The sequence below is a fragment of the Aspergillus udagawae genome, assembly GCF_001078395.1.
Source record: "Aspergillus udagawae IFM 46973 DNA, scaffold_4, whole genome shotgun sequence".
Classification (NCBI taxonomy): domain Eukaryota; kingdom Fungi; phylum Ascomycota; class Eurotiomycetes; order Eurotiales; family Aspergillaceae; genus Aspergillus; species Aspergillus udagawae.
Window position 1 is genome coordinate 2,542,584 of NW_025091267.1, and position 25,673 is coordinate 2,568,256.

General features: G+C 49.1%; 6 protein-coding genes across 6 annotated transcripts; 3 read left to right on the plus strand and 3 right to left on the minus strand.

The window, feature by feature from the left end:
• Positions 1-3,174: 3,174 nt before the first annotated feature.
• Aud_006275 (putative C6 finger domain protein) lies at positions 3,175-5,654 on the plus strand (the record flags this gene model as incomplete). Its single annotated transcript, XM_043291178.1, has 7 exons — positions 3,175-3,342; positions 3,395-3,507; positions 3,568-4,419; positions 4,471-4,557; positions 4,616-4,914; positions 4,978-5,392; positions 5,474-5,654. 7 exons carry the CDS (start codon positions 3,175-3,177, stop codon positions 5,652-5,654), a joined length of 2,115 nt encoding a protein of 704 aa, XP_043147113.1.
• A 432-nt stretch (positions 5,655-6,086) lies between these two features.
• Positions 6,087-9,107, minus strand: Aud_006276 (vacuolar protein sorting protein DigA; the record flags this gene model as incomplete). Its single annotated transcript, XM_043291179.1, has 3 exons — positions 6,087-6,168; positions 6,233-8,819; positions 8,891-9,107. The coding sequence occupies 3 exons, from the start codon at positions 9,105-9,107 to the stop codon at positions 6,087-6,089; spliced, it is 2,886 nt and encodes a 961-aa protein (XP_043147114.1).
• Positions 9,108-9,564: 457 nt separating this feature from the next.
• Positions 9,565-12,145, minus strand: Aud_006277 (ubiquitin C-terminal hydrolase family protein; the record flags this gene model as incomplete). The annotated part of the gene is made up of 5 exons (XM_043291180.1): positions 9,565-10,724; positions 10,786-11,443; positions 11,507-11,875; positions 11,932-12,018; positions 12,074-12,145. The coding sequence occupies 5 exons, from the start codon at positions 12,143-12,145 to the stop codon at positions 9,565-9,567; spliced, it is 2,346 nt and encodes a 781-aa protein (XP_043147115.1).
• A 629-nt stretch (positions 12,146-12,774) lies between these two features.
• Aud_006278 (mitochondrial 54S ribosomal protein uL5m) lies at positions 12,775-13,983 on the plus strand (the record flags this gene model as incomplete). Its single annotated transcript, XM_043291181.1, has 3 exons — positions 12,775-13,016; positions 13,097-13,789; positions 13,860-13,983. The coding sequence occupies 3 exons, from the start codon at positions 12,775-12,777 to the stop codon at positions 13,981-13,983; spliced, it is 1,059 nt and encodes a 352-aa protein (XP_043147116.1).
• Positions 13,984-14,691: 708 nt separating this feature from the next.
• On the minus strand, positions 14,692-17,578 carry Aud_006279 (STE11 family mitogen-activated protein kinase kinase kinase; the record flags this gene model as incomplete). Its single annotated transcript, XM_043291182.1, has 3 exons — positions 14,692-17,195; positions 17,260-17,333; positions 17,394-17,578. The coding sequence occupies 3 exons, from the start codon at positions 17,576-17,578 to the stop codon at positions 14,692-14,694; spliced, it is 2,763 nt and encodes a 920-aa protein (XP_043147117.1).
• Positions 17,579-20,531: 2,953 nt separating this feature from the next.
• Positions 20,532-23,301, plus strand: Aud_006280 (FTFMHR domain-containing protein; the record flags this gene model as incomplete). Its single annotated transcript, XM_043291183.1, has 3 exons — positions 20,532-20,664; positions 20,735-20,789; positions 20,856-23,301. 3 exons carry the CDS (start codon positions 20,532-20,534, stop codon positions 23,299-23,301), a joined length of 2,634 nt encoding a protein of 877 aa, XP_043147118.1.
• Positions 23,302-25,673: the final 2,372 nt, after the last annotated feature.

The following is a 25,673-nucleotide window of genomic DNA, read 5'->3' on the forward strand; positions in this document are numbered from 1 at the left end:
TGTAGAAAGTACTACTGCATCTTTTCTTGTACGCCCGTGAGGTAAGTCAAAATCTCGTGGAGGACTGGGTCTGTCCTCTTTGTGTCGATGCATATGCCCAGAATACATTAGATTTTCCACTTGAGCCGGATCAGAGCTCGCTCGTCTTATCTTCGATAGCCTTGTAGTTACTCGGTAAATTCCAGCTTTGGTTTTTCCATTGTAAGCTACTCATTTCGGACGTCGAGCTTGGAGGAAGAGAGGACCAGCCCAAATATCCTGCCAGCCTACAAATCCTGTAACCTTGTTCCCCTCAACAAATAGATTCAGAGCATGAGTATCCCAGTGCCAAATGGTAGACTTGTTCAGCTCTTTATTGTTCGGCAGAAGATAGTCGGAAACATCCAGAAACTTGTTGTAAAGCTCGTTATGGGAATCGGGGCGACTCGCGAGTCTGCAACTACAAACATGTCATGTCGTGGTTTTCGAGTCGTTGCTGTCGCATAACGACTAATCCAGGCAATCTCTCGCCGGGCTATTACCTTGAGATAATCTTCATGGCACTTCCCTGTGAACATGTTTTAGAAAAGATAACATCACGGGCGGATATCTAGTAGCTCTCAGGGGCCACGATCGACTCCCCAAGATGCCTGTTCTTTGTCCCAGAAGTCGTTATTGGACAGTGGTCCTGTCACAAAATGACTCTCGACTTCCTTCCTCTGTGATTGAGGTGCATCACTCGCGATTTCAGCTTTTTCGTACCCTAGAAACGCGTCATCCACGAAGTAGAGACTTCTATAAGTAGATTTTCTCTGCCAGACTTAGAAGGCCATCATCTGAAATGGTCTTGACATACCGCGTAAACGATAGAGATAGGGGCTTCTTTCAATAGCAACAATCTCCTCCACAGTCTTCAACTTATCGGTAAGCTTCAGATCATCCCAGATCCCGCCAAGTTGCCTCCCAGTAGCTTCCTCCATAAGTATATATTCGGATCCCACAGGGTTATCTGCTTTTCAACTCCAAGCTAAGACTTTTGGGACAGGTATTTCAAGGATAGACTTGCCTGCGAAGGGTCAGAGGTACGCTTCTGTTCCTCATTCTCAGGGGAAGATGACTTACAAAGTCCATGGTCGCAACTTGCGACGCAGTTTTCTTGCACGAACGTCCAACGTTAGGATACGGTATACGTGCAATCACCGCCAAGTTATTATCCATAACAATTCGGAAGACTTATCGAGTCGTCATATATACGCAGGCCTTTGTACCGACGCTTGTTGTAGCAGTAGCCCTGAATTCAGACACATTGAACTGTTTGTATCGATAGCGGAGCTGGATGTCCTCGTCCCACAAGCATCTCCCGCTTCACTAACGGTAAAATTCCTCATACTGGGACTCTGAATGTTCGGATATAGTTCAAACGGGATTGAAGGGAGGGCTAGATGCTGAAGCAGCGAGACAACGAGTGAAGAGCACTGGTGTTCGTTTAACAAGACCAGCTTTGCGAAGGATGGAGTCAAAGTGACGAAAAATTAGACATGTCTTGCTTGTATGATGTCTACGATTTCCCCTAAACAGAATGTAATATAGGTAATGGCATGGTTGAGCCGGTGAGCGCCTAATCTAGCTACCCCCGGCTGTGTGAGTCCAGAAAGGCAACGTCTTCCTAGTTCTTCTGTTTCACCTCTCATAGTTCTGAAACCTCCCAAATGTCACCTGTAAAGTGTCCAAATACTTGAATACAGCTATGAACAGTATTTATTGTAGAGTGGTCGTTAAGGATTGATGTACCTTACTGGCGTGAGGTTACAGCAGTTCACGAGGACATGGGTTACGGCCAGCCCACTGTCAGAGCGAGAGCGATGTAGTTCGGGTGATTGGGACTTACTCCTGAATTGCTCCTGAAAACTACGTAAAAAGAAGATCAGCGCATTAGCAGCTCTCCAGATTGACGTTGATAATTATCATGCATCGTAAAGAACAATGAATCGCGCATTTCTTCTAGATTGAGTCATTGAGTGGCCTCCGCATCTTTGCACTTGTTGATTATTGTGCTGACTACATTTTATCAGACTGATCTACAAGGCACATCCAGGATGCATCACGAATACTCCCCTTTCTGTGCGGAGTACAATCACCAGATAGCCACCCTACATGAGACTTATCCCACTGATGCTCCCATGTTGATCCACCCTTGATCCTCGTCTGACGAGTCGACTACGTACTCTCCTGCGCTTGCTGAAGAATGATGGCATATTCTGGTGTAACATTCCGCCCAGTGACAAGCAATAGATAAAAATATGAGACCGTTCTACGGTCTCCATAGCCCTCTTCATGAGGGACTGGCAGTCTACGCAGTACTGTTCATGAGCTTCCGTGGCTGTTACACAATAAGCAGCGTGTTTGCCGTCAGCAAACGGTTCTCGAGTCAGCTTCAGGAATAACCTCTTGCATAGGCACGCAGGAATATGCCTATGTCACTACCCTCACGATCCATTATCCACCAACTGCCAGTATCCCCTCAACAACATTCCACCTGATCTCATCTTTGTTTGACAATGTCTCATTCTGGCTCGGCTATGTAATCTTTGCTATCTACGCAAGTATTGTCTCATTGGAAAGTGGGATTGTGACATATCTTGCGTGTTTCTCATCGACATTGCGGAGGTGTGACTGCAATCATTCCATCTGACATCTTCTATCAGAGTATCTTTTTGATTGCAACCTGGCTTTAAATTTCACTTATGGGAATTCTCGCCTGCTTTTCAGTGAGCTCGATGACTTGGTGATGAATCTTCAGTCCTGATGTCCCAGATGTATGTAGTGTATCAGTAGCAGCGGATGCTTGTTCCACTCATCCACAAAAATCGGTTCACGCAATACTCTAAAGACTTTCCACAAAGCTGAAATACTTATCTGATATCAGTAATCCAGGGAGAGAGAGCAAATGAGACGATGTACTCCGTAGAATTGGCTGATGTGATTGGCTCGTCGGCTTCGGCCGCACCCACCGCCGAGACGGAGAGAAAAGACTCTTCCGCTTCGGGATGGCGATGACTGATATCTTATCCCATAGAGAGTACCTAAAGGATTTTATCATCATCAACTAATACGGGCGCCTACCGGATAGATTGTTAAATGATGTATCAGTGATCCTCAAGTAAAAAGTGATCGTCGACTTGCCAACCATGCAATATGAGCAAGCGTCCGTACGAGGAGTCATTGTTCCACGGTGGCTCACCACCAGAGCCTATCGATAACAGTCCCAATGGCCTGTTGCCCATCAATGATCTCCTGTCACCAGAACCACCCCAATCTTTGGGCGGATCCGTCAAGAAGCCTAGGAACTTCATCGCCACTGTAGTAAGTTTTTCGCCTTGTAATGCCATCAGGTCCATCGTTGACATAAGTATAGGCATGTGAGACTTGCCGCCTGAAAAAGACCAGGTGCGATGAATCGCGCCCAAAATGTGGACTGTGCAAGTCGCTCGGCCTGGAGTGCGTCTACAATGAGCGCAAATCGTCCAAGTAAGTCCCGAGGGATGACAGCGCCTGGCGGGGGCTTCTTGTCGCTGACATTCTTTTCAGACGAGATCAGTCACTTAGTCTGATCATGAGCACTCTCCATCGCTTGGAGACAAAGCTCGAGAACATCTCGTCGGCTGTTCGTGATGACATGCAGCCTCTCCATCAACAGATGCTTAATGCACTTGAGGGCCTGAGAGATGCAGCTACCCCGAGACAGAGTGGCCGCGCCAGTGACAAGCATGCCGCCTTGTCAAACTCGCAGTCGCAGCATCTCACCCCCGAAATGGGGGAGCCGGATGACTTTGTGTTTGATGAACGGTCCAATACAAAAGACTCCAATGGCCATGTATCGATCTCTTTCAGTCAACATGGCGTGATCCTCTGGCCTGGAGCTCGAGAGATCTTGCCCCAGAGACTTCTCGAAGCCCATGAACGACTGGGGAGGAATTATGTGATTGACCTGGAGATGAAGCGTCCCCATCTGTCTATGTATACATATCCGTATCCCCCGCAGGCCGGAGAGGACTGGCTGGAAGCACTGCCCCTTGCTATGATCAAGGGACTTTCGGACGCATTTTTTGCTACTTTCAATCTGTTCACGCCGATCATGGACAAGGCCTTCTATTTCGCTTTCACACTGGGTGCGGCGATTGAGAGCGGGTTCGGCTACACCATTGAAACCTGCCTGGTTCTGAATGTGATGGCCTTGGGCTGTCTGGCTGTCCTGAGCCATCAGGAAGGAAACTATCCTTTGCCAGGAACTCGAAGCAGTCGCTTTGAACCGCCGGAGTGGATGGGGGTCATCCAAGAGGAGCCGCCAGGCTTACGGTTCTTCAATGAAGCTCGGAGACGGATTGGCTTCCTGATGTGCGACAATGACATCCAGAGCTGTCAATTTTACCTCTTGTCCTCGTAAGTGCTTCATTTCTCCCCAAACGAGCGCCTGCTGACCTGATATCGAAGTGTATACTACAGCCAGATCCTTCGTCCCATGGATTCCTGGGCCATGATTCACCGCGCTGCTACGTGCTGTTTATCAATGCTAACCAAGTAAGTCCTTTGACTTCCCTTCCGGGCATGCAATGCTTTCAGCCACTAACAATCGAAGCCATGATGTCAATTTCGACGAGTGGGAAGGAGACATGAAATCACGGGTATACTGGAACACTCTCATGAACGAGACCATCCTTGTACAGGAACTGCATCTTCCGCCCAGTGGACTTTTACGTCTCGAGGAACTCGTCCCTATCCCTAAATTTATTGGCTTCGAATCCGTCGGCTTCGTGCCAGCTCGCTTCTCTTCCCCTACACAAGAGATAGACGAATCCTTCTTCCAGTACCATTTCCTCGCGCAGGTCGCCCACCGTATCATCCTTACCCGGATCCGCCATTCACTGTACTTCTACTGTAAGTCTTCGCCTCTGACCCTGTTCCTCCTGCGCTGCCCGAGGCCTCTAACACCATCCTCAGCCGATTCAGGAACCTTCCCCCTCCCGGCCGTCAACGCCGAACTTCGCCACCAACTCGAGCAATGGCGCATCAATCTCCCTCCCGCGCTGCAATTCTCTGACCCTCAACCCAGCACCCCTATGGACCCGAACCCTCCCCCGGCCCCGATCTCCCCTCTCCCCATCGATCATAACCGGCCCCTATCGCCTGCCATAGCAGTCACAGAGGCGATGCTACGCGGCCGCTACATGATCGCCAATTTCCACATCGGCCGGCCGTACCTGTACAAAGCGCTTCGGATCCCGCAACACATCACAGACCACGACCTTGAGCAAATGCGCAACGGCCTCCGCCACGCAATGGACTGGCCCCCGGTCGGGGGCATCTTCCGCAAAATGAAGAGCTGCATCCCGATCAAGTTCGCTTTCTGTTCCCAGTAAGCTTACCCACTCCCCTGCCTCGTCTTGTCTTGTCATGACCTGCACTGCAGCTGCACATACTGACGCACCGTCATCAGGTTCTTCGGTCAAGTCCTCCTCTTCTACTGTATCTCCCATCACCCTGATCCGCGCGTCCGCAAGACCCTCCCCGTCGGCTGGGAACGGTGGACCGACGAGATGCTGCGGTTCCTGGAGGACTGCGCGCCGTTTAGTCCCGCCGTCGCGAAAGATCTGGAACTCTTGCGATTGTTACGATGAGTACTTTGTATGCATATGCACGTATATGGCTTCTGTCACGATTGATGCTTCTGGGGCGGAATCGCGTGTTCTGTCTTGTCTTGTTACGCTTTGTTTGAGATATCCTAACGCTTGTATGATAGTTCTGCCCTAGACTAATTGGGCCTTGACGGTCGTTCTGGTCCATGAATGTGCCAGACAGACATAATCGTTGTTTCGCGACGGCGAGCACGTAATAGGCCACGTGATACGTCTTCTTTGATCCATTTACGCATTTATAGATACACTGTCTCAAATACAGATGAATCCTTCCCTTAACTATACATCATGCTGAACGCTCAATCCAAGAGTATGCAACCAAAGGGGAATCAATCGGCATGCGCTAGGGAAGAAAAATACAAGAAAAGAAAACAATAGGTCAGAGGCCTCGAATCTCAGGTAGTCTCGAGATAATCACAAAGCCCATTCATCGACGTCGGCACCAGTGATGAATGGTTTGTCAATTTGCTTGATCGCATGGTCACCGCAGAGGATACTGTCGGCGGAATTAGTTGGGTCTTGTCGCATTTGGTCAAGAAAAGCAAAGAACAAAAACGTACCATGCCTCAGCAACCAGCCCGTCTAACTCCTTTACTATCTCCTCCCTTCGAGAAGATGATATATCGGCGTTGTTCAGCTGCCCTTGCAGATCACGGATGTACTTCTTCTTCCCGCCTGCGCCTTCGAGGACTTCCTTGCCCAAACAGTCGCTGTGGAATGCATGTTGGCACGGGAAGACGAAGAACTGGCGGCTAAGCAGCGGTAAGGAGCAAGTCCAGCATTTCTCCCCCGGCTCCACAATTGCATAACGCATATCCAACGACGCAATCTCTGATCGGATCTGTCGTGCAGTCTGAGCCGAATTGTCCATCTCCTGGCGCAGTGCATCAATGTGCCGCGAGTAGTCCTCCAGAGCACTGCAAATCTCGTCTTTGAAGTCGTCAATGACGACAAAGTCAGGAAAGAACGGAATCAAATCCTCGATGCGCAAAAGCTCGCATCGACGCAGAAACTCGATGGCGTCTTTGATTCCGGTGCCTGGCTGCCGGATCTTCTTCTCCGCTACAAGCAACCACAGTTTCTTGCGAAGCTTGTCATTTCCTTCTGGTCTATCGGCAACGATCGCGGCTAGTTCAATATCTTCATGCTGCAGAGCCAGCTCAACGGCCTGAAGATACTGCCCCATCGCACTATATATATGGATGCATGATTGCACACGTTCGTGTTGAATGCATAACCGCAGCGCAAAGTCGGCATCGTAGGGAGGGGGCGAAGACGGCTGAGATTGAAGGTAAGTGAGAAGGCCCGCTTCCGAAGGTGAAGGGCTCGAGGCGTGGATTGAGATTAATGTGTTATGTACTGCAGCCGATGGCTTGGGATGGTTGACAACGATAAAGTTGAGGTATCGCACGGCCTGATTCTGGCTGAGAGGGACGTTCACAGTCTTATTATAATTGAGAAGCGCAGGGATAAGTCTCTCCGGCTCCAGGTTAGTCTGCCGCATCAGGATATCCACTAAACCAGTCGCGGCATGGGTCATCAGCACGCTGCTATACTTATAGAAGACGTCGGGATCCGTCTGTTTTTGTAGGACATTAAGTGCTTCGGACCACTTTTCGCGTTGTATCCAATAAGACAGGACGTAATTGTAGTCATTAGTCGCCGTCGCAAAAAAGAGCAGTTCCTCTTCTCGGCCATGGCTACTGATAATGTCGTACGCAGTCTTCTTGTCCAAGTCGGCCTTGTACTTGTTCACAAACTCCTGGAACTCGGCCCGAACATTGCTCAGCTCATCTTTGATATCCTCGGTGCTAGCTCCCTCAGCTAACTCAGCTTTGGTGGCTATGTTATCGTCAAGAGCGTTCAACTTCGACATGAAAACCTCTATCAGCCAGCTCGCAACCATAATTCTTTGCATGGTAGATGACTTCTTGTATGTCGATAATTGAGTAAGGAGATATTTCCGCAAAGCGTCATGCTCGTTACGATTGATCAGAGTCAGGCAGACCTCCTCAAACCCCTTGCTACTCTTACCCCAAACCTTGGCCGCTTCTAGGTAACGGCCCTTGCTGGCTAGAAAGTCGCCAGAAGCAGTAGCCACAGCATCCTTCTGCGCGCTACCACGAGCGTATTCAAGTGCCTGGTCAAACATCTGCTTCTGCAGGAAGACTTTCCACACATCCCGGTCCTCGTCCTCGGCAACAATTTCGAAGATTTCCTTGCTGGTAAACAGCCAATATGTATGCTGCATAGAGTCTGTCAGAAGCCCTAACGTACTCTGTCCAGGCTCGAGTACTGCTTGCTCATAGATGATTTCATCGCTCATGCGGTTGACGGCAACGATTTTCCCTTCGACAAGAGCTAGAATGTGCCACTGTGACAGTGTCATAGCGGTGATAGGATCTTGGATTAGTTTCTTGCCTCCACGAGCTGACTCCGTCGCAGGAAACATGGAACGCGGTAGCATCCTGGCGCCTTCAAAGGGCCCTTCCGCTTTTCCTGAAGCATAAGGCAATTGACCATGGTAGATGCCTTGCGAACTGAGCCAGGCGAACTCTTTCTCGGCGTAACTATCCGCATTATGCCCATCAACCGCGGTGGCGGAGATCACCAGCATCGACGGCGCGGCACCAGATGGTTTCTGAATCTCGTGCGCCACTGGTACCTCCCGTTGAAAGAGCTCAGCATATATACCTTGACTGCCTTGCCTCCCTGCCCGCCCCTGAAAATATAGTAGCTTGCCATGTGTCGCGATCAGCACTCGTCTCTGCTCGGGCGTTGTAGGAACCAGTTCCGTCCAAACTCCAGTCACAGGTGACCCCTCCGAAAGTTTGTAAACTGAGTGGGCGTACTTTTCCTCGCGCCGATAGAACTCCGTGGACGGCTCTATGTAGGTCTCCCAAATCTGACCATCTGTAGTGCCTAACAGGATCTCCCTTGTCGAAGCCGTTGGTAGCGACGGGTTCCAGGCAACACTTTCGATCGAAACGTTCTTTAAACGCGACAGTGACTTGGGGTGTCTGGACTGAGTATGGAGATAGTAGTTCTCGCCAAGAGTCGTAGTAATGATCAAATGGGATGCAGAGGGGTCAAGAAACATTCGACGAATCACTCCGATCTCCGAGGACTTCTTTGGGAGGTCAATATCTAGTTCAACACGCCTTAGCATTGCTACGAGGACAGCGGGAGAGCGCATGATCTGAGAGGGTTCCAGTTACCGTCAATGTCTTCGGGAGTATCTAGGTCTATACGGAGGATGCGATTTGTCGATAAGGCCAGAATGAGCACATTGTTAGCAACTTGTGCGGCGACAAAATCCGCAGCTAATGGGAACTTCAGCTGAACACGTCGGACATCAAACATGGAGAGTGAGGCATCCGGAGCTTCGGTCAAGTTGCTGGGAGCAACATAACCGCTGGATGCATTCAGCGCCATGATGCGCCGTTTATGAAAAGAGAAGGAAGACTTTTAAATCATAGCGAGGCCTCGACGAGCCTGGCAGGTAAGGAGGAGCACTGATTAGTTGATGTTGATCCTTGATCATCTGGTCATAAATGAATGATCACCTAGATTGGGGGGAGCTTGACGAAGGCGGAGTTCCTGGTGCCTCAGGCAGAAATATATATGCTTTACGGCTCTGTACAAGAAAATCCATGAACTACATCTCTTTCAAGTGAGTTTTTGTTTCGAACGTCTCTTAATGCATCTCCTTCTTCATCTATCTCGATTAGTGTGGCATGTGCTCTATGGACATACAGGAAGATAAAACAGAATAGCGAATGCGCTCTCGCTAAGACAGGCATCGTAAATCATGGTTGGGTATCAAGTGCCTTTCCCCTAGGGTTCCAAGCAAAATTAGTAGCAAAGAGTAGATGCAATGAATGAAACAGTGTTACATAACTATGCACTCCCGCTCCAGCTTTCTTCCAAATCTTTCTCGCGACCGATCCTTCGCTTTGCCTTTAGAACGCTCGTGATCCTTGGAGCGTCGGGGGCTCTTTTCCTTCCTCTCCCTACTGATTCGCTCGGACATCTCTCCAGTTTGACCGGCCAGGTCATTGTCCACAGCAAAGTCGTCGACGTCGTCTTCCGCAGAGCCGTCGCTGGTGAACTTTTCTTTGCTGCGCCGGGACGTGAAGCGAGAGAATGTTGCACTAATCCTGTTTTCGCTAGTTTGACTCCCGGCACGACTGGTAGGCTTACTTCTGGCTGATCTGGACTCGCGTCTGGAGTATGAAAAGGAATTTTTGTCTTCCAAGTCCCTTGGCAGGATCCGTGGCGACTTCGAAGAGACAGGATGCACTTGGAGATTATTGGTTGAATCGCCGGGATTCGAAAAGGCTACGCTTTGTTGCCTTCCAGTCGCATCCGTCAATCCGATTACAGGGTCCTCTGGTGTGGTAATTTCGACGCTTGGCCGGCCAGAAACATATCCCGATGTAAGTTCAAAATCAGTATTATCTGTCGACAATGTCTGGAGCTTCCGCACAATCCCCGCGGCATCAAGTTCACCAAAATCTTCCGATGTAACGGAGGAAGGAGCGTTAGTGGCAAAATTTGCTTCGGCCGCATCCTCATTGATAGGCAGTATCTGATAGAACAGGAGATATGGAGACTCGAGTTTCAGCGCCTGCTCAATGTCGACGAGGGTAACGCGTTCCTCTGCCAGGTCATCGAAGCGCATCCAGTATCTAGGAGCGTCTGGGGAAGGCTCCGATCCGTGAGAGCTGGCAGGAGGTGCGCCAGCACTAGTGCCTCTGACGATAGCGATGTAATGACCTGAATCGACTGAGTTACCTCGATGGCAAACCAACGCTTGCAAAGACAGCTTGAAGTTTCCATAAATGGGGCCGTCTGCGTCCATATTGTCATCTTGAATGAAGTGGGGAAGCCCAATTTCCGTGGGTATATCGACGTATGTGCTCAGTCTGACAGCTTTCCCATTCGGAAGCATGGAATAACGTTTTAAGCACATTCCCAGTATTGGTCTCTTCGACGAAAAATGCGCCGCGACCTGGGCATCATTCGTTGGGGTGTTATCTGTGTACCAAGCTATAGGAGTTGGAATCAGAATCCCTTCTTTTCCCACACGCTGGGGATCGAATGCACCTACGTATCAGACTGAAGAATTGCCACGCAGGCATCATAACTTCCTTTCTATAAGATCCTCTCCTGGAGTGACTCTTCGCGGTAGTGCCACCGTCAGCGTTTGCTCCATCTTCTGAGCTGGGTACGAATCTTTCTTGGACGATGCTGGTCCGCCGAATGTGGGCGCCTCGAGGCGTGCTTGAGCCACTTACTTCTGACTGGGTTATTATCGGCGTTAATGGCGCTGGGTCCTCGGACCGCAGTGGACTCAACTGAGTTGGAGAAGTTGTAGGAGACGGGTTGACCTCAACAGTCTCGACATGCGATGTAAAGCCTTTGGACGTGGAATCGAAAGATCTGGTTGAGCCGGCAGTATTGCGTCGCTCAAGGTGGCGTTTGACCTCAATCCTATTGTTGAAATACGATTCCAAACAGTCCTCCAGTGTCACTGTCCTCCCATCGACAGGCTCAGGAATCGCTACCTCCAGCAATCTCTCATTGACAAATTTGTGGTCGCTGCTCACATCCTCCTTTCCAGTGTGATAGATATCCATCTTTAGCGTGAGCAGAGGCAACTCTAATTTTTCTGTGATGAATGTAAAAGCCTCTGAAGTATCTTGCTGGCGAAGCTGAGCTGCATCTTCCCAGCCACATTCAGCGAGTGCATCCTGCAAATGCTTGGTCTTTAAGCCCAATAATATCAGTACTTTTTGAATTAACAAAAGGTAAGTAAGGTCAATACGTACAATGTCTGTTGTAATCAGTTTTCCTGAGCGCAGCATGTTGACCCAGAGTCTTAGCAATATTGAGAGCTTGCGACGAGGTTCGTCGTTGAACGACTTGTATAGGATCGCTTCGAAGCAATCTAGACGAGCAAACATCGCAAACAGCAATGCGTCTAGGTAGCAGGTAACACCCTGTCGGTTGACTGCTCCAAGAAGTTTCGTACTTGGAGTGTACGCTCTGATTATACCCTCAATCGAATCCTCCAAGATGAGGAGCAAATCAAAAGCTTTCTCAATGTCCCCCTGAGCGGACTGGAGCGCATACTCAAAATGCTCTTCCTTCAAGCCAGTATAGCCAAGTTGTGCGATGCGGCGCCCCAGTATCTTTAGCTATGAAAGTTGTGAACATCTCACACGGGGGACAGCCAGGGCAAATTCCTCCTTACCTTCTTCTGCTCTTCTTGGTCTGGCTCCGGCCTGCGATCGGATGCGAAAAATCCGCGGAAAAGAGGACGGGCTAATATCGTCGAAGCCTTAGGCGTATTAGCATTCATAGACCCTGGTGAAAGCTGCTCCCTCATACCGTACCTCATCTTTATTCTGTTTTGCATTCCTGCTATTTCGCTCGCGCCGGGTAAGGAATCGATGAATGCCACTCATATCTTAAGGCTTAGGGCAAATGTCACTAAGCGCATTCGAAGGGAGGCAATAAGTGTCTTCAGGTGATAAGGAGACAGGTGCGTTGTCCAAAGTACCGAGTAGGATGCGACATGAGGAAGACTCTGGGTATGTATAGTAACAACAAAGGTGAGCTCAGGCTCCAATATTCTTGTCAAGTGCAAGAATGATTTCTTTGGTTGAGTCAGTGAGCATATCAGGTGCTTAGCTCTTCTGACAAGACTTCTGCGGCACTAGAAGCAGTAATGTTGATTGTTCATGGGTCACAAAGAGGACAAAATCGAGATGATCTAGAAATGACATAAGATAAATCGTAAGATGCTAAAAATGCAACAAGGAACAAGCCATGAGAATAATTCCGGAACAGAAGTAGTGGAGACCTCTAGAAAATGTATATCTAGCTTGCTATCTTTTTGGCGGGGTGATGAAGCTGATCACATGTGGAGCCTCTTGTTATGCGGAGTGACCTTTGTTGCCTTGCATGGATGCCAGATCGTCCAGGCTCAAATTTCTCTGTTCCTGCACGTGACCTACCGAGACTCCAAGCCGGAAGTAATTTTTGGAAATCCGATATTGATCGACTGAATCAACAACCCCGTCTTCAAACCCCAATGGCTGCCAGCGAGTCATCCAGGTTCCTGGCAAGGTCATTGCCAAGGGCCTTTGCACCATCATCTCGCCTTCAGAGCATTTGTTGGCGGCGCAATGCCTCAGATCAGGCATCGTCGAAGTCCCCAATTAGGGACCTCGAGTCGTCAAGCTCTTTAAGTGCCAGCGTATCGGACGACATTGTGAAGTCATTTGATCCGGTAGCGAGGTCAAGGGTGCGTAAAACACAGTTGCCTCGAAGTCGGTAAGCATTATTGTTCTATTTCATTGCTAGTTCAAGCTGCGTTCGCTCAAGAGGTCATTGATACTAAAACCAGAATGTAGTTATCAGTTCCGTTCACCCAAATACGACCGTGGCCCTCTACACCCTCACAGACCTCCTCCACCATCAGATCCCTCTTCTCGACTCTTTGTTCCTGGCCCCTTTTCACTTCCCAGAGTAACACAGACATGGGAATCGACCATCTCTCCAGACATTCTCACCCTCTGTTACGTTCACACCCCTCCCGGGTTCAAACCCCCACCGAAAGGTTCTCGTCTCCGTGAGTGGGACGACAGCTCTCCTTACCACAAGAACCGACCGCTACGTGGGCCTCGTGGCGGCGATGTCCTACGACTGCTCCGCAAACCCATCACTTTCAACAACATTCCCCAGCTCGAGCGCATCACCATCCACAGCTACGTCAAGCAAGCTGCTACGGAGAACTCATCCTGGCTTCATGTCGCTGGTATGGCCGTTCAGGCTATTTCCAATGTCCGCGTTCAGACATTTAAATCAAAGGCCAGTGTTGCCACTTGGGGTATTGCGCCTGGTAGAGACACCGTCGCGGTGAAAGCAGAACTGCGCGGTGAGGATATGCTCCACTTCTTCGGAAAGTTAGTCGATGTTGTTCTGCCTAGAATCAAGGACTGGGAAGGTGTCAAGGGTACCAGCGGTGATAGCAGCGGAAACATCACGTTCGGTCTTGAGCCCGAGAACGTGGCTCTTTTCCCTGAAATCGAGGTCAACTACGACATGTAAGTCGAAATGTGGTTTTTCAAACAAACTTACATGTATCTCTCAGGCTAACGTACTTTTTCCGAATAGGTACCCCCCAAAGATGATCCCTGGTGCTCACATCACGATTCATACAACTGCCAGAACCGACAAGGACGCCCGTCTTCTTCTCAGCGCCATGGGTATTCCCTTCTATGGAAAGATGGTCGATTAGACGTCGAGTTTTATCCACCTGATTATATGTGTTTCGTCACCTGGGACAAACATGCCAGACTCAAAGAACCAGGTGGCTTCTGAGCGATATGCTAGCTCATGTTGTATTTTATGTTGACTGGCAATCAAGTTGTATTATAGAAATCATGTGATAAATTTACGTTTTCCTGGCGAGCTGAAAAAACATACTTTTATGCATGAACATTATTTTTCGCACTGCTGCGCCATGTGGCAACCCTTCATATACGAGCGACTGCCTCCTTCACGTCGAGAACATAAATTCCGTGATTAGACGCGAAAGATCTTTTAAGCTTCTTGTGATCTAGTACCCAAGGCAACATAAAGCACGGACATTAGATGTCATATTTTGATCCTATTCAAGAGCTGCGATGCCCGCTTATGTATGGCACACGAAAAGCAACAAATGCAATCAATGAAATATCAGAGTTCTACCGGATATCAAAACGCCCTTTGAGGTGATAGCCTTGCATTTAGGAAGTGGTAAAGAGGAAAGCGAACAATAAGACGGGAAGGCTCTGGGGTATTCAAGTTCATAAAAGGGAAGATGCAAAGTTCGATACGCCTTCGGAATGAAGAGGGAATGGACCTTGGGAAACGTCTAATGTTTGTGGCGGACAGCATGAGCAGCGCGCTATCATCCAAGGAGCGGCGACGGGCTATTGAATCATGTCTGAAATTGGGCTGCATCTCACGCCAGCGGTGCAGACAAGAACTGGCTCTGCAGCAACTCCTCCGCGGTGGGTCTTTTCTCATAATCGACTTGGAAGGTCATGTCCAAGAAGGCCATGGCTTCTTTGCTCGCGTGTTCGGGAGCCGGGGGTCTCGCACTGTTGCTACCAATGGCGAAAATAGCTTGCAACTGACTGCAATCAGGGAAAGGATGGGCCCCAATAAACATCTCCACGACAAGGCAGCCCAAACTCCAGATGTCCGCCTTTTTTGTGTGGGCTGTCTGTCGCACGACTTCCGGTGCCATCCAATACACGCTTCCCTGCAGAGAAGGTCGATGAAGATGACCACCTCCGCTCCCGCTGGCTCGGGCACCGAGAAGAGTAGAGGCTTCAACACGTTTGGAAATACCAAAGTCGGAAATTTTGATACCGCCCTTGTTATCCACCAGAATGTTGGCGCCCTTGATATCACGGTGGATGATGTCTCGACTATGGAGGTAGGAAAGACCTTCCAGAATTTGACGTACGAAATTTTTAATCAGCGGCTCTTGGAAGGTGTTGTATTGTTTGAGCATCGTGGCTATTGAGCCGCCCGGGACGTACTCCAGGAAAATATTCAGGTATTGGTCGTCCGCAGAGGTGCCCAAATACTGGACGATATTTGGATGGTGAAGGCCTTGCAACAGCTCAATCTCATGTTTAAGTGCTGTCACCATGCTGTTCTTCCGCTTGTCAAACTCAGTACCCTTGGTCGCCGAAGGTATTTCCACTTGTTTGACAGCCATGAGCTCTCCAGTAATCGCATGAAGAGCAAGGAAGACACTACCAAACGATCCCTCGCCAATCAGAGATCCCTTCATCCAGTTCTTGGGTGCAAAATTATTCCCTGAAAGGAACTCGTTAAGGCCATCGTCCTCCTCTTCCCCATCTTCAGCCACCAAGACACTCAACCTCTCATTGAAAGATCCGCCATCTGTCGCTGCAACGCTCGCGTTCTCATCAAGAAGGCTTTGGCGAGAGTTACTCGGATCATCCGATCCACTATCGAAGGAAACATATGATTTGCGATTCGGCTCAATGGGAGACTCCTCCTGAAGAGGCTGAAGAGAGCTTGAGGCAATGGAATCTCTATATGATGTTTGCGGAAGGTTGAATCTGGACACCGAGAGCGGCCTCGAGGCTCGTGTAGGTTGCGCCCCAGGATTGAGCCAGGTGTCAGCGATGCTCGGAATCGGGGGCGCATCCCTCAAGCTCGATGCATAGCTTGTGTTGCTGAGGACGCTCAGGCGACTTGCTGCCCGGCTGAGGCGTTGGGATCTCCGAATCGACATGCGCATGGTCTTTTCAATATCCTCACGCTGATGACCGGGGAAATATGACGTAAGTTCATGGATAATCATCTCGCTAGGTGGGCGAGCCCCAAAGAAAGATCGCAACTTGGCCACAGAGGGGCGTTCGGTGTTCAATTGGAGAGATGGGTCATGCTCAGTATGACCCTGAGGGTGCCGGGCAGACGCAGGCGACAATGGTTGTTTGATATGATGCCATGGTTCACCTGTGAGTTGTTGTATTTTAATCTGATTGCGCACATTTGAACTGCTCAGAGCATTCATGTGTGTCATTTGGCTCTCATCCAGCGCAAGCTGAGAAGCACGACGGAGCTCATCAGTATCTGGTTCCCCAGCGTGAATTTTCCGCAGAATGAGACGTCCGCGCTCGGACCTGCTCGACCCTTCGCAAATCTCCATGAGTTCGTGATCCGCAAGTCGCCTACAGTTCGAGGGATCTGGTTCCAAGCCGTCGAGCACGTAGAAGCAATAGTTGCGATACTGGTGTTCGGGTAGCTGCAGCTTCTTGAGGACGCACAGTATAATCTCGTCAGCGGTCTTGCAATGCTTGATATCCAGCACCTTGGTCTGTCCGCCAGTGTATATGACCCTGATAACAGGCGAATTTGCGGGCAAAGCACCCATTGTCAGACCATCAATGCTAGGGTTTTGCCTCAGATGTAAGCCACCTTTGTGACTATGGCCGCCGTCGCTAGGTGTTCCTGGGTTTCGGCCAGAATTCGAGCCGCCGGAGGAGGGATGAGCAAAATAACCCTCTTTCCGACCAGTTTCCATTGGGCTGTTCGCAGCATACCGCTGATTTCTCAACGGAGACCCTGGGCGTGACGATGATTTTCCCGTGGAGTAGACATGTGAACCATTGTCGACTAAGCGAGACATACGGCGATTGCTCGAACTTCGTTGGCGGAGGTTGGTGAGTCGAGAGTCTGAAGTCGGAGCGTACGTAGGGGCCTCAAGTGCAGCGAGTTGATTCTTCATCAGGGTAAGCCGAGGTTCCATCTGTGACACTACTTCACTCACCATGTTTGTTTGTCTAAGATTGTTGACACTCTTGTTTCTGAGCTTTTTGATGGCTACAAAAATCCGCACTCGATCGCCGACCTTCTTGATACCCATTTCCTGAAGAATTTTCTGGTCACATTCAATAAGGTTGTCTCCGTTGAAATTGTTTGCTGGATACCGTCAGTGACTCCGTCATATTAGATTCTGGGTACCATGCCGCTACTCAATGTGTACCTCTGAATAAAGACTCATACTGGCCGCAATTTATGCTGTGCAACCAGTTGATCACTTGTTTCTCATCCCACGACCTGGAAAAGTTGCAATCAGCCGTCCGCGGAAACCTCCAAGACAGATTAGGTGGCACCCACCGAACGGCATCATGACCATCCTTCAAGGAGAACTCCGACTCTGTTGGGCTTGTAAACAGCATCCCGTCCTGCGAAGACGTCCCCGTTGTCGACTTGTGCGATGGTCCGATATGATATGTTGGTGCCGTAGCCTGGGATCCTGTCATGCCCAAAGGCGCCGAATATTGAATCTTCGACGCTAACATAGCTGGTATATCTTGCGGACGCTGTTTTATAATGACCGTATCGCAACTGTATCGAGCTTTGGCGCGATCTTATGCCCTATGGATACACTCGGATTCAATGGCATAACATAGTACCGGCGTTTTCCCGAGAGCTATATGGCCGACTGACTGTGCGACTTTGACAGCTGTTTGACTTCAACCGGCGCGAGGTCCAGAGTTCTCTATATCACGACGCTGATCAGTCAATCTGTCTATAGGATCATTTTTTTGTTCCTTCCAGTAGAAACAAAGCCCACTTGGCAGGAAGAGCGAAGAGTGGCCAGCAAAGAAGAAAGGTTAAGCTCCAGAGGGATAACAAGGAGCGAAAATATCACTAGCCTGCTTACAGTGAAAGTAATGACTGTGTGTACACAACTCCTCCGTGAATACCTGATTCTTTTGATCTGACCTTGACGCTTTGGATAAGCAAGAGCTAAGCCAATTCACGATCCGGCTTTAACTGCTTCACTATAGCAGTCTCAGAAGCTGAGAGACGCGGGGAAGGGAGAGAGGACGCCAGCAGTAGGAGTACAAGGACATCAAACACTCAGATGTTATCTTCTTTGGCTCGTCCGCAAGGGATAATTAAATGAACAATAAGCATGCAAAGAAGTAATAATAATATAATGCTGAGTGATCACCCCTCCTGCGACACTGACAACAACTGTATCTCTGTGGAGGCCCGATCGGTCGGGGACAATACCTCCGACACGCAACGGAAGTATCTAATCATTTTCTCAAACACGCCGCGCTGCTGAGATTTGTCAGGGGCCAGACAGTCTGAAACAATAGAGCCCCTCCGTTCCATTAAATCCATCCCCTTTCCCAATACTTATCACCATAATTGCCTTCACTGATTCAATTTCAGTGAGCTATTCTTAGCTTGCGGAATCAGTGTTGGTGGGTTCACACTTCAACACTAGGTAATTTTGACATCGGATCGTCATATTCATCAAGTGCCCATCACTCCCATTTGGTAGGTTGGGATGGATCTTAAGTTCGTTGGGGCCATCTACACAGTATTCCCTTGTCATGTCCCTCTTTCTAGATATCCCCTAGAAAGACTGGGATCCTCATAAAAGCAGCGGACTATGCTCCTCCATATTCAAACTTTTCCCAGACTGAGACAGACTGAATACTATCTGCATTACAATCTTTCGGAATGACGAACAATACATCCAATACTGTGTCCATTCATACTTCGGGTTCCGTATTCCAACACGATGGAGTTTACTTTGTTGGGCCCACATGCATTTTCATACGAGCTGTCTATGGAGCAAACCAGAGTTCCAGAACATCAGGACCAGGCCAACACAGTCTCGCCTGCGAGCATGAGCAGTGGTATACTGTATCCGCACGTTCTCCAAGATCGTAGGAGAAAGCTATGAGATCGTCTCGTCCTAGTCATGGGCCCTTTCGCCTCGAAATAAAGCTCTCATCTAGTGGCTGAGAGTCCAGCTTGGGCGAACTGTCTTGACCCGTATCTCCAGGCACATTAAGAGCTCTCCATGGGTTCCGCCGTCACCTTGGGATTCAATATGCATCCCTGACTCAGATTCGCTGCTGGTTTGAACCTCTCATGCTGGCTTTACCCAGGCTTGAAGCTCAAATCACACAGTTGGTCGTTCATTCTGTGTCTCTGCCTCGCTTTGAGTGGTGTCTTTCCATATCAGCTGAAAGCTAAGCACTTCAGCTCTTCCGCGTGCAGGCCTGAGAACGATTGAAATCACGACTCAATGGCCTGGCATCCCCTCAAGCCTGTTCAAGCTGACATGTAGAAATTGGGTCGCGCGTTCCTACCTCACCCAGGCTGTCCCTTTAGTAGCTGTATTCATATACATAGGCTTCCACATGGATCTAACGGTTCTCTTGAGAAAAGATAAGTGATCTAGTTTTGCAAACCAGAAGTAATGATGATTGTAGTATTATCTAATTTACAAGCAGAAGGATTGATGTGCTTTGCCCTAGCATATTTCTGTTCCTCCCGAGTAGCGAATGGTTCGGAAGTCATGGCCAAGTAACGGTTGTCTTATCGATTGAGAAGGGACCATTCATAAATTAATTTCACTCACTCATTATCCTCTGCCTCGTACACACCTTCCTGACGGAGAATATCGAAGTGCTGTAGGTATTGTTGGTGTTGGGTGCTATGCAATGCAAATATATATTTCGTCTTATTTTTCCCAACCCGATATGGATCGATACTTTCAGTGTTCTCCGGGCCTTTTGGTGACGCCGAATTTATAGATTACAGCTGAGGGCCACATGGTGCAGTAGTATATTCAGTCCTTAAAATAAAGAGGAAGGAAACCCATGTGGGTTTCCTCATCACCATCAGTAGCTGCAGTAGCAAACCAATGGGCTATAATGCCATCATCACATTCTCCATGTAATACCATGGTTAGGTTCTTGCTGTAGTGACTAGTGATCCCTTTCCCCGTCTCTTCCGTTCACACTAGACACCCGAATATCGAGATAGTCTCATCAAGAGTTACATGAAGGAAAGAAAGGTTAGATATTGGGTAAATCATTTTATCTCCGCACCAGTGGGGATGGCGGAGTGTAAATATGCAAGTAGGATGGAGTATATACCTTATCAATTGCATGTCAGGGACGGAGAACTCTACGGAGTACAATTTGTTGGACGAACATGAGCTACATTCTTCTATCAGAGCGTTAGATAAATATATATGCCATCAATGAGACCGAATGTCTACCTATGCGACATTCGACCAATATCATTATTATCAGCGTGGCCGTGTGCTGCTCTGGAAAAAATTCCCTCAGTGCGGATGGACTATGGCTTCACGTGACTGACTATCCTTTGGTTCTTTACAGCTAGTAACCCCCCTCATGCCTCGACCCCACAGTTTTTCTTCCCCGCTCGTCTGTTGCTCATCTGTGAGGATATGCTCCAATTCCAAGGCAATTCGCCATGGAGGAAGAGAGAACTGTTCAAGGTAAAGTGAAGAAGAAAAATGCCACGCCACATCGAAAGTCTTTGTCCTGCGAATATTGCAGCAGGTCCTTCGCTCGCTTGGAGCACCTCCAACGACATCTCCGCACTCGTTGAGTAACCCTGGAATTGGCCCTGTGGGTGCGCTGAGGAATAACGGAAATGCTAATCCATTATCGTAGACACGAAGGAAAAACCGTTCTCATGTGACATATGCTCCAAATCGTTTGCAAGGAGGTAGGCTGTTACCTTACGTTGCATAGGTCTCGACTGGCGCTAACAATATGAGGGAAAACTCTGTAGCGACCTACTTGTACGACATGAGCGCTTAGTCCATCCCGCCGAGGCTGCGGCCAATCGAGAACATCGAAACCACAGTAACCATGAGGTGCCTTCGACGCCATCCTCTATGATACAGACGGCCCATCATGAGTCGCGAATGCTCGAGCTTGCAGATGCAATACCAGTCCAGCCACAGCCGATCCCGCCGCCTCCGCCTGAGGTCCATGTCCAGCCAGCACCGATAATAGAGACAACGCATTTCAACCCCTCATGGGGATATGATCTGAATCTCCTGTCTCATGCTGCCAGCCATGTAGCTCTTGAAGGCCAACAGGAAGCTCTTGAGTCGATGCGAAAGCCTTCACATACCGTCGGCCCTCCTCAGCCAATCCCTCATGTCACGGACAGGCCAATCACCGAAAATTACGGGCTTGAACCGTCGATCCTTGATCTCACTGACTTAGGTGATCCGGTCCAGGACTTCACTGTCTTTCTAGAAAGCGTTGGTCTCTCGTCCGACTGGGACTCAGGAGTGTTTTCCACTGTCGAGGAACCCATGCTGCCAACTACTCTCTCGATTGACTCCAAGCCATCTCTTCGTGAAACGTCCAGGCTAGGTACAGAAATCATGAATGACCCGCGCTCGGCCGACGATCCTCCGTCGTTCTCAAATTTTGGATCTCGTTTACCTTCACTGCAACCCGAATCCCACGAAGTGGATGATCGACTAGGTTTCGGCGACGATGGTCCACGTCCGGCATGGGATATCTCAAACGCTGACCGCCAGGTCTTCGTTTCCAAACTTGAGGAGTTTGCTTATATTCTCCCGAAGGGCTTTGTACCTCCATCAAGACACGCTCTGTCTCGCTTCTTTGCTGGCTATATCAACGGACTGAATGAGCATCTTCCTTTTATTCATGTCCCAACACTTTCGGTTGCCAAATGCTCTCCTGAGCTGACACTCGCACTAGCGGCAGCAGGGTCGCATTATCGATTCGAAAACAATCGAGGAATTGACCTGTTTCACGCAGCAAAAACAATACTGCTCGAGCGCCTCCGAAGAAGAGACAGCAAGCAAGTGCCATGCCCGACATGGAATTTTTATTCTCCCGGTTCGGGATTCCACAACTCGCGCGGCTCGTCGGCCATGTCGAATCATGCTAGTAGCCCCTTCCAGCAACAGCAGCAGTCTATGCCGCATCCTGTCGATCCCTCAATCTATGTATCAGATGATTCGGATGCTCATATGGAAGTGATTCGCACATTCTTGCTACTCACGGTTTTTGCATCTTGGGAAAGACATCCCGAACTCCTTCGGGAAATTTTATCGTTGCAAAGCACGTTGGCAAGGCTCGTTCGAGAGCATGGACTCTCCGAACCAGCGACCAGTCCTGACCCAAACAGCTGGGAGGAGTGGATACGGAGAGAGGGCAACAGACGCACAAAGCTCATCGTCTACTGCTTTTTCAATCTACACTCCATCATGTACAACATCCCCCCTCTGATCCTGAACGCGGAGTTGAAATTAAACATGCCATGCTCTCACGACGTCTGGAAAGCGAGCAATGCGACTCAGTGGAGACGGCTCAGTCGCACCCGGCCTGGGGTGGATGTTCCTTTCCAGGAGGCATTCGCCAAACTGTTCTTAAAGTCGAGCATCTCGAACTCTTCGGCACCAATCTCGCCCCTCGGAAACTATATCCTTATACACGCTATTATACAGCAAATCTTTTTCGCGCGTCAACTGTGTCTATCTGCGCCCACTATGCAAGGCACAAGTCTCAGACCCGATGACTTGGCTGTTTTAGACAACTCTCTGAGCGCTTGGAAGGCATTATGGAAACGCACTCCAGAATCCAGCATTGATCCTCAGAATCCAGCAGGGCCGATTGCGTTCACCTCTACTGCCCTTCTAGGTCTCGCTTACATCAGATTGCATGTTGACTTGGGCCCTTGCCGTCGTTTGATCACTCAAGACCCAGTTCAGATTGCCAGGGCCTTAAGCGAGTCCCCGCCCATAGCAAGGAGCCCACGTCTCATTATGGCCTTACTGCATTCTGCCCATGCACTGTCCATCCCCGTACGTCTCGGAATCGACTTTGTGGCGAGAACCCATTCGTTCTTCTGGAGTATTCAGCATTCCCTTTGCAGTTTGGAATGCGCTTTTCTCTTGAGCCGATGGCTACTCTCAATACCAGCTACGCACTCGGAGCAGAGGTTGTCAGACCATGAAAGAAAATTACTTTTGTGGATCAAGAGCATGATGGACGAGACTGACATGGCAGTTGACCCGCCAGGGGCGCCCGATATGGAATTTATGGCTAATCCTTACAAGGCCAAACAACTAAGCGTCGCTATTGTTCGGGTCTGGGCAAGGACCTTCAAGGGAAACACAAGTTGGGCGATAGTTGATTTGGTTGGGTCAAGCTTGGATGCTTATGCTGATGTCTTAGAAAATCAGCTATGACTTCCGGAATACGTTTGTCCGTCCGTTTTGGAACCGGTCCGCATGCAGCCTTCCAGACTCCGACAGACGATCTGCCCGCTGAAGAAACCCATTCCCCTGCGAAGAAGGAGCATTGCAAGCGCCCTATTTGTTCTCCGAACTTGTTAGGGTACCCTACCTTGTTGACTGCAAAGTGAACAGAATCGTTATTTCCATCGCGGCTCACTGGCCTGTGAATCATTGATGCTTTCAGTCTCATCGACATGGATGATATGTGATGTTGCTATATACCCGCGTCTATGAATTAATCCCTCATCTATTATGTTTCTATTTTTGTGCTTGAGGCCTTTGTTCTTGGTACTTTTTCCTTTCACCACCTGGTTTGGGTCTTGTATAAATTAGTCAGGATGCTCATACACGGTGAAGATGCGGTCGTGGCTTTCCAGTCTTTTCTGGCCATAGCCCCGGAGCAGCTTGTCATTGCTGCTAAAAAGGGGATTGGGGAGGCTCCAGAGAACGAGAGAAGATCCGAAAGGTGTCGTCTATACTGGCGTTCTCGCTGCGTCGAGCGGTCGATTTGTGTTGTCGTTATCAGTCCCAGCGGTCAGAATGTCGTCAACATACTTGTATGTCTTTAACGGGAGGAGAAGACTATTTGGTATACTCTCGCTTGCCTTCATTACACTTATGTCCGTGTTGCGCAACCTTGAGATGCTGAGTCGTTTCCATGATGTATTTTTGCATTAGTCTAACAGTGGAATAAAGTATTGTTACATGGATTTAGTCAGGCTTACTCCCGGTTTTCCTCTGATTTCTACTAACACTTGCCGGGACAAATCGCAACGCGGACAAGGACTCCTCTAGTTGAGTGATTTCCATTTCCTCCCGACTTACATGTCGCACGCTTTGTTTGGACACTTCATGAGAGACCGCAGGTGAGTGCGATTCGGATGTCTTTCGGTTTCTCAGCCTTCCTTCCTGCAGTGATGGCGCGGTAGCCGATATGCGTCGTCTGTGTGTATTTGGTGATCTCAGCATAGATATTTGCTTATCGATACCGTCGTTGACGATGTAGAAATTGTACGTCTGCGACTTAGTTATTAGTTACAATGAGAAATCGCGATCGTAAAAGGAAAATACCTTTGGGAACATATGTTTATCAATCAAGTGCATCCGTCGCTTTTGAGGCGTAGAGCATTTCCTGTCGCAATCCTCGACGAAGCAACTGTACTGCATCGCAGGGGCTCCCGTTAGCCGTGATCCTTGTTAACACAGTAATTGATTCAGAAAACAATGTTCACAGGGCTGACGAACCGTTTTCTCTCCCTTGTCTCTCTTCGCAGCAACGAGTGGATCATGATTCTCCTCGATATGCAGATTCAGGAATCGATCTGTAGGGAAATTCTTCCCACACTCTGAACATCTGTTGACGTGCGTTTGTAAATAGTGTACTTCATAATCTTCATAGGAGGAGAAGAAAATGACGTCCCTATGGGGAGGAAGTGAACAATGCATCACTTCGACAGCAGGCTCGTCCGTGTCTTGCAAGAGTATCTTGGAACGTTCGCAAGATGGCGCTGAATATGCTGGGGACGGTGACCTTGACCAGGTCTCAGGTGATTGACCCGGTGAGGGGGCCCTTGAGACGCGAGGGCGTTTAGACATGTTTTAAGGCTTTCCGGCTCTGAGTTGGCTGTTCTCCTTTTAATTTCTAGGGTCAATAGTGTCGTCTGGTTGGTGGAGAGAGATGCAGACTGGGACGGTGGGAGAGAACTCCTGCAGTGCTCAGTGGTATTGCTTGCTGCGCTTGGTTGAAACGAGAAATTCTTTCATTGTGGTCTCTTGGTTGTGGTTTACCTAGAGTATATGTTTTCAGATTGAGAGTGAAAAAAGAACTACTATAACAACTACATGAGGGGACCGATTGATTCTTCTAGTTGATATGAACTTGTGGATGATGGCATTAACTGTATCTTACATACAGGGATGTAAGCCGATTACTTACCAGCTAAACAATGCATGCATAAATACACCAGCCACAGAGACACAGACCAATCAATGCGCTGCAAGCCACAGGAACAGTGCCTATTGCGACTCCTCCACTCCACTCTCCATCCCTCATTATTTCTTTTTTGCAGACGGGCATCCAAAAAGTTGCCGTGATATGGGATTTGCATTCCCATAAGCGGTGGCCTCAACCCCTCGTCATCCATCTTCGCGCAGCTTACTTTGTCGTCACATCTTCCTGACCGATACCCCAGCAGACTGTTCTGCAATTCCGGCTATTCGTCTTCTTTAGCGCCCAATCGCCATACTACTGATGGATCGTTCACTACTTTCGTCGCCCGCAGACTCTCAGCCAGCCATAGCCATCTGACGGGCGAAGTCAAGGG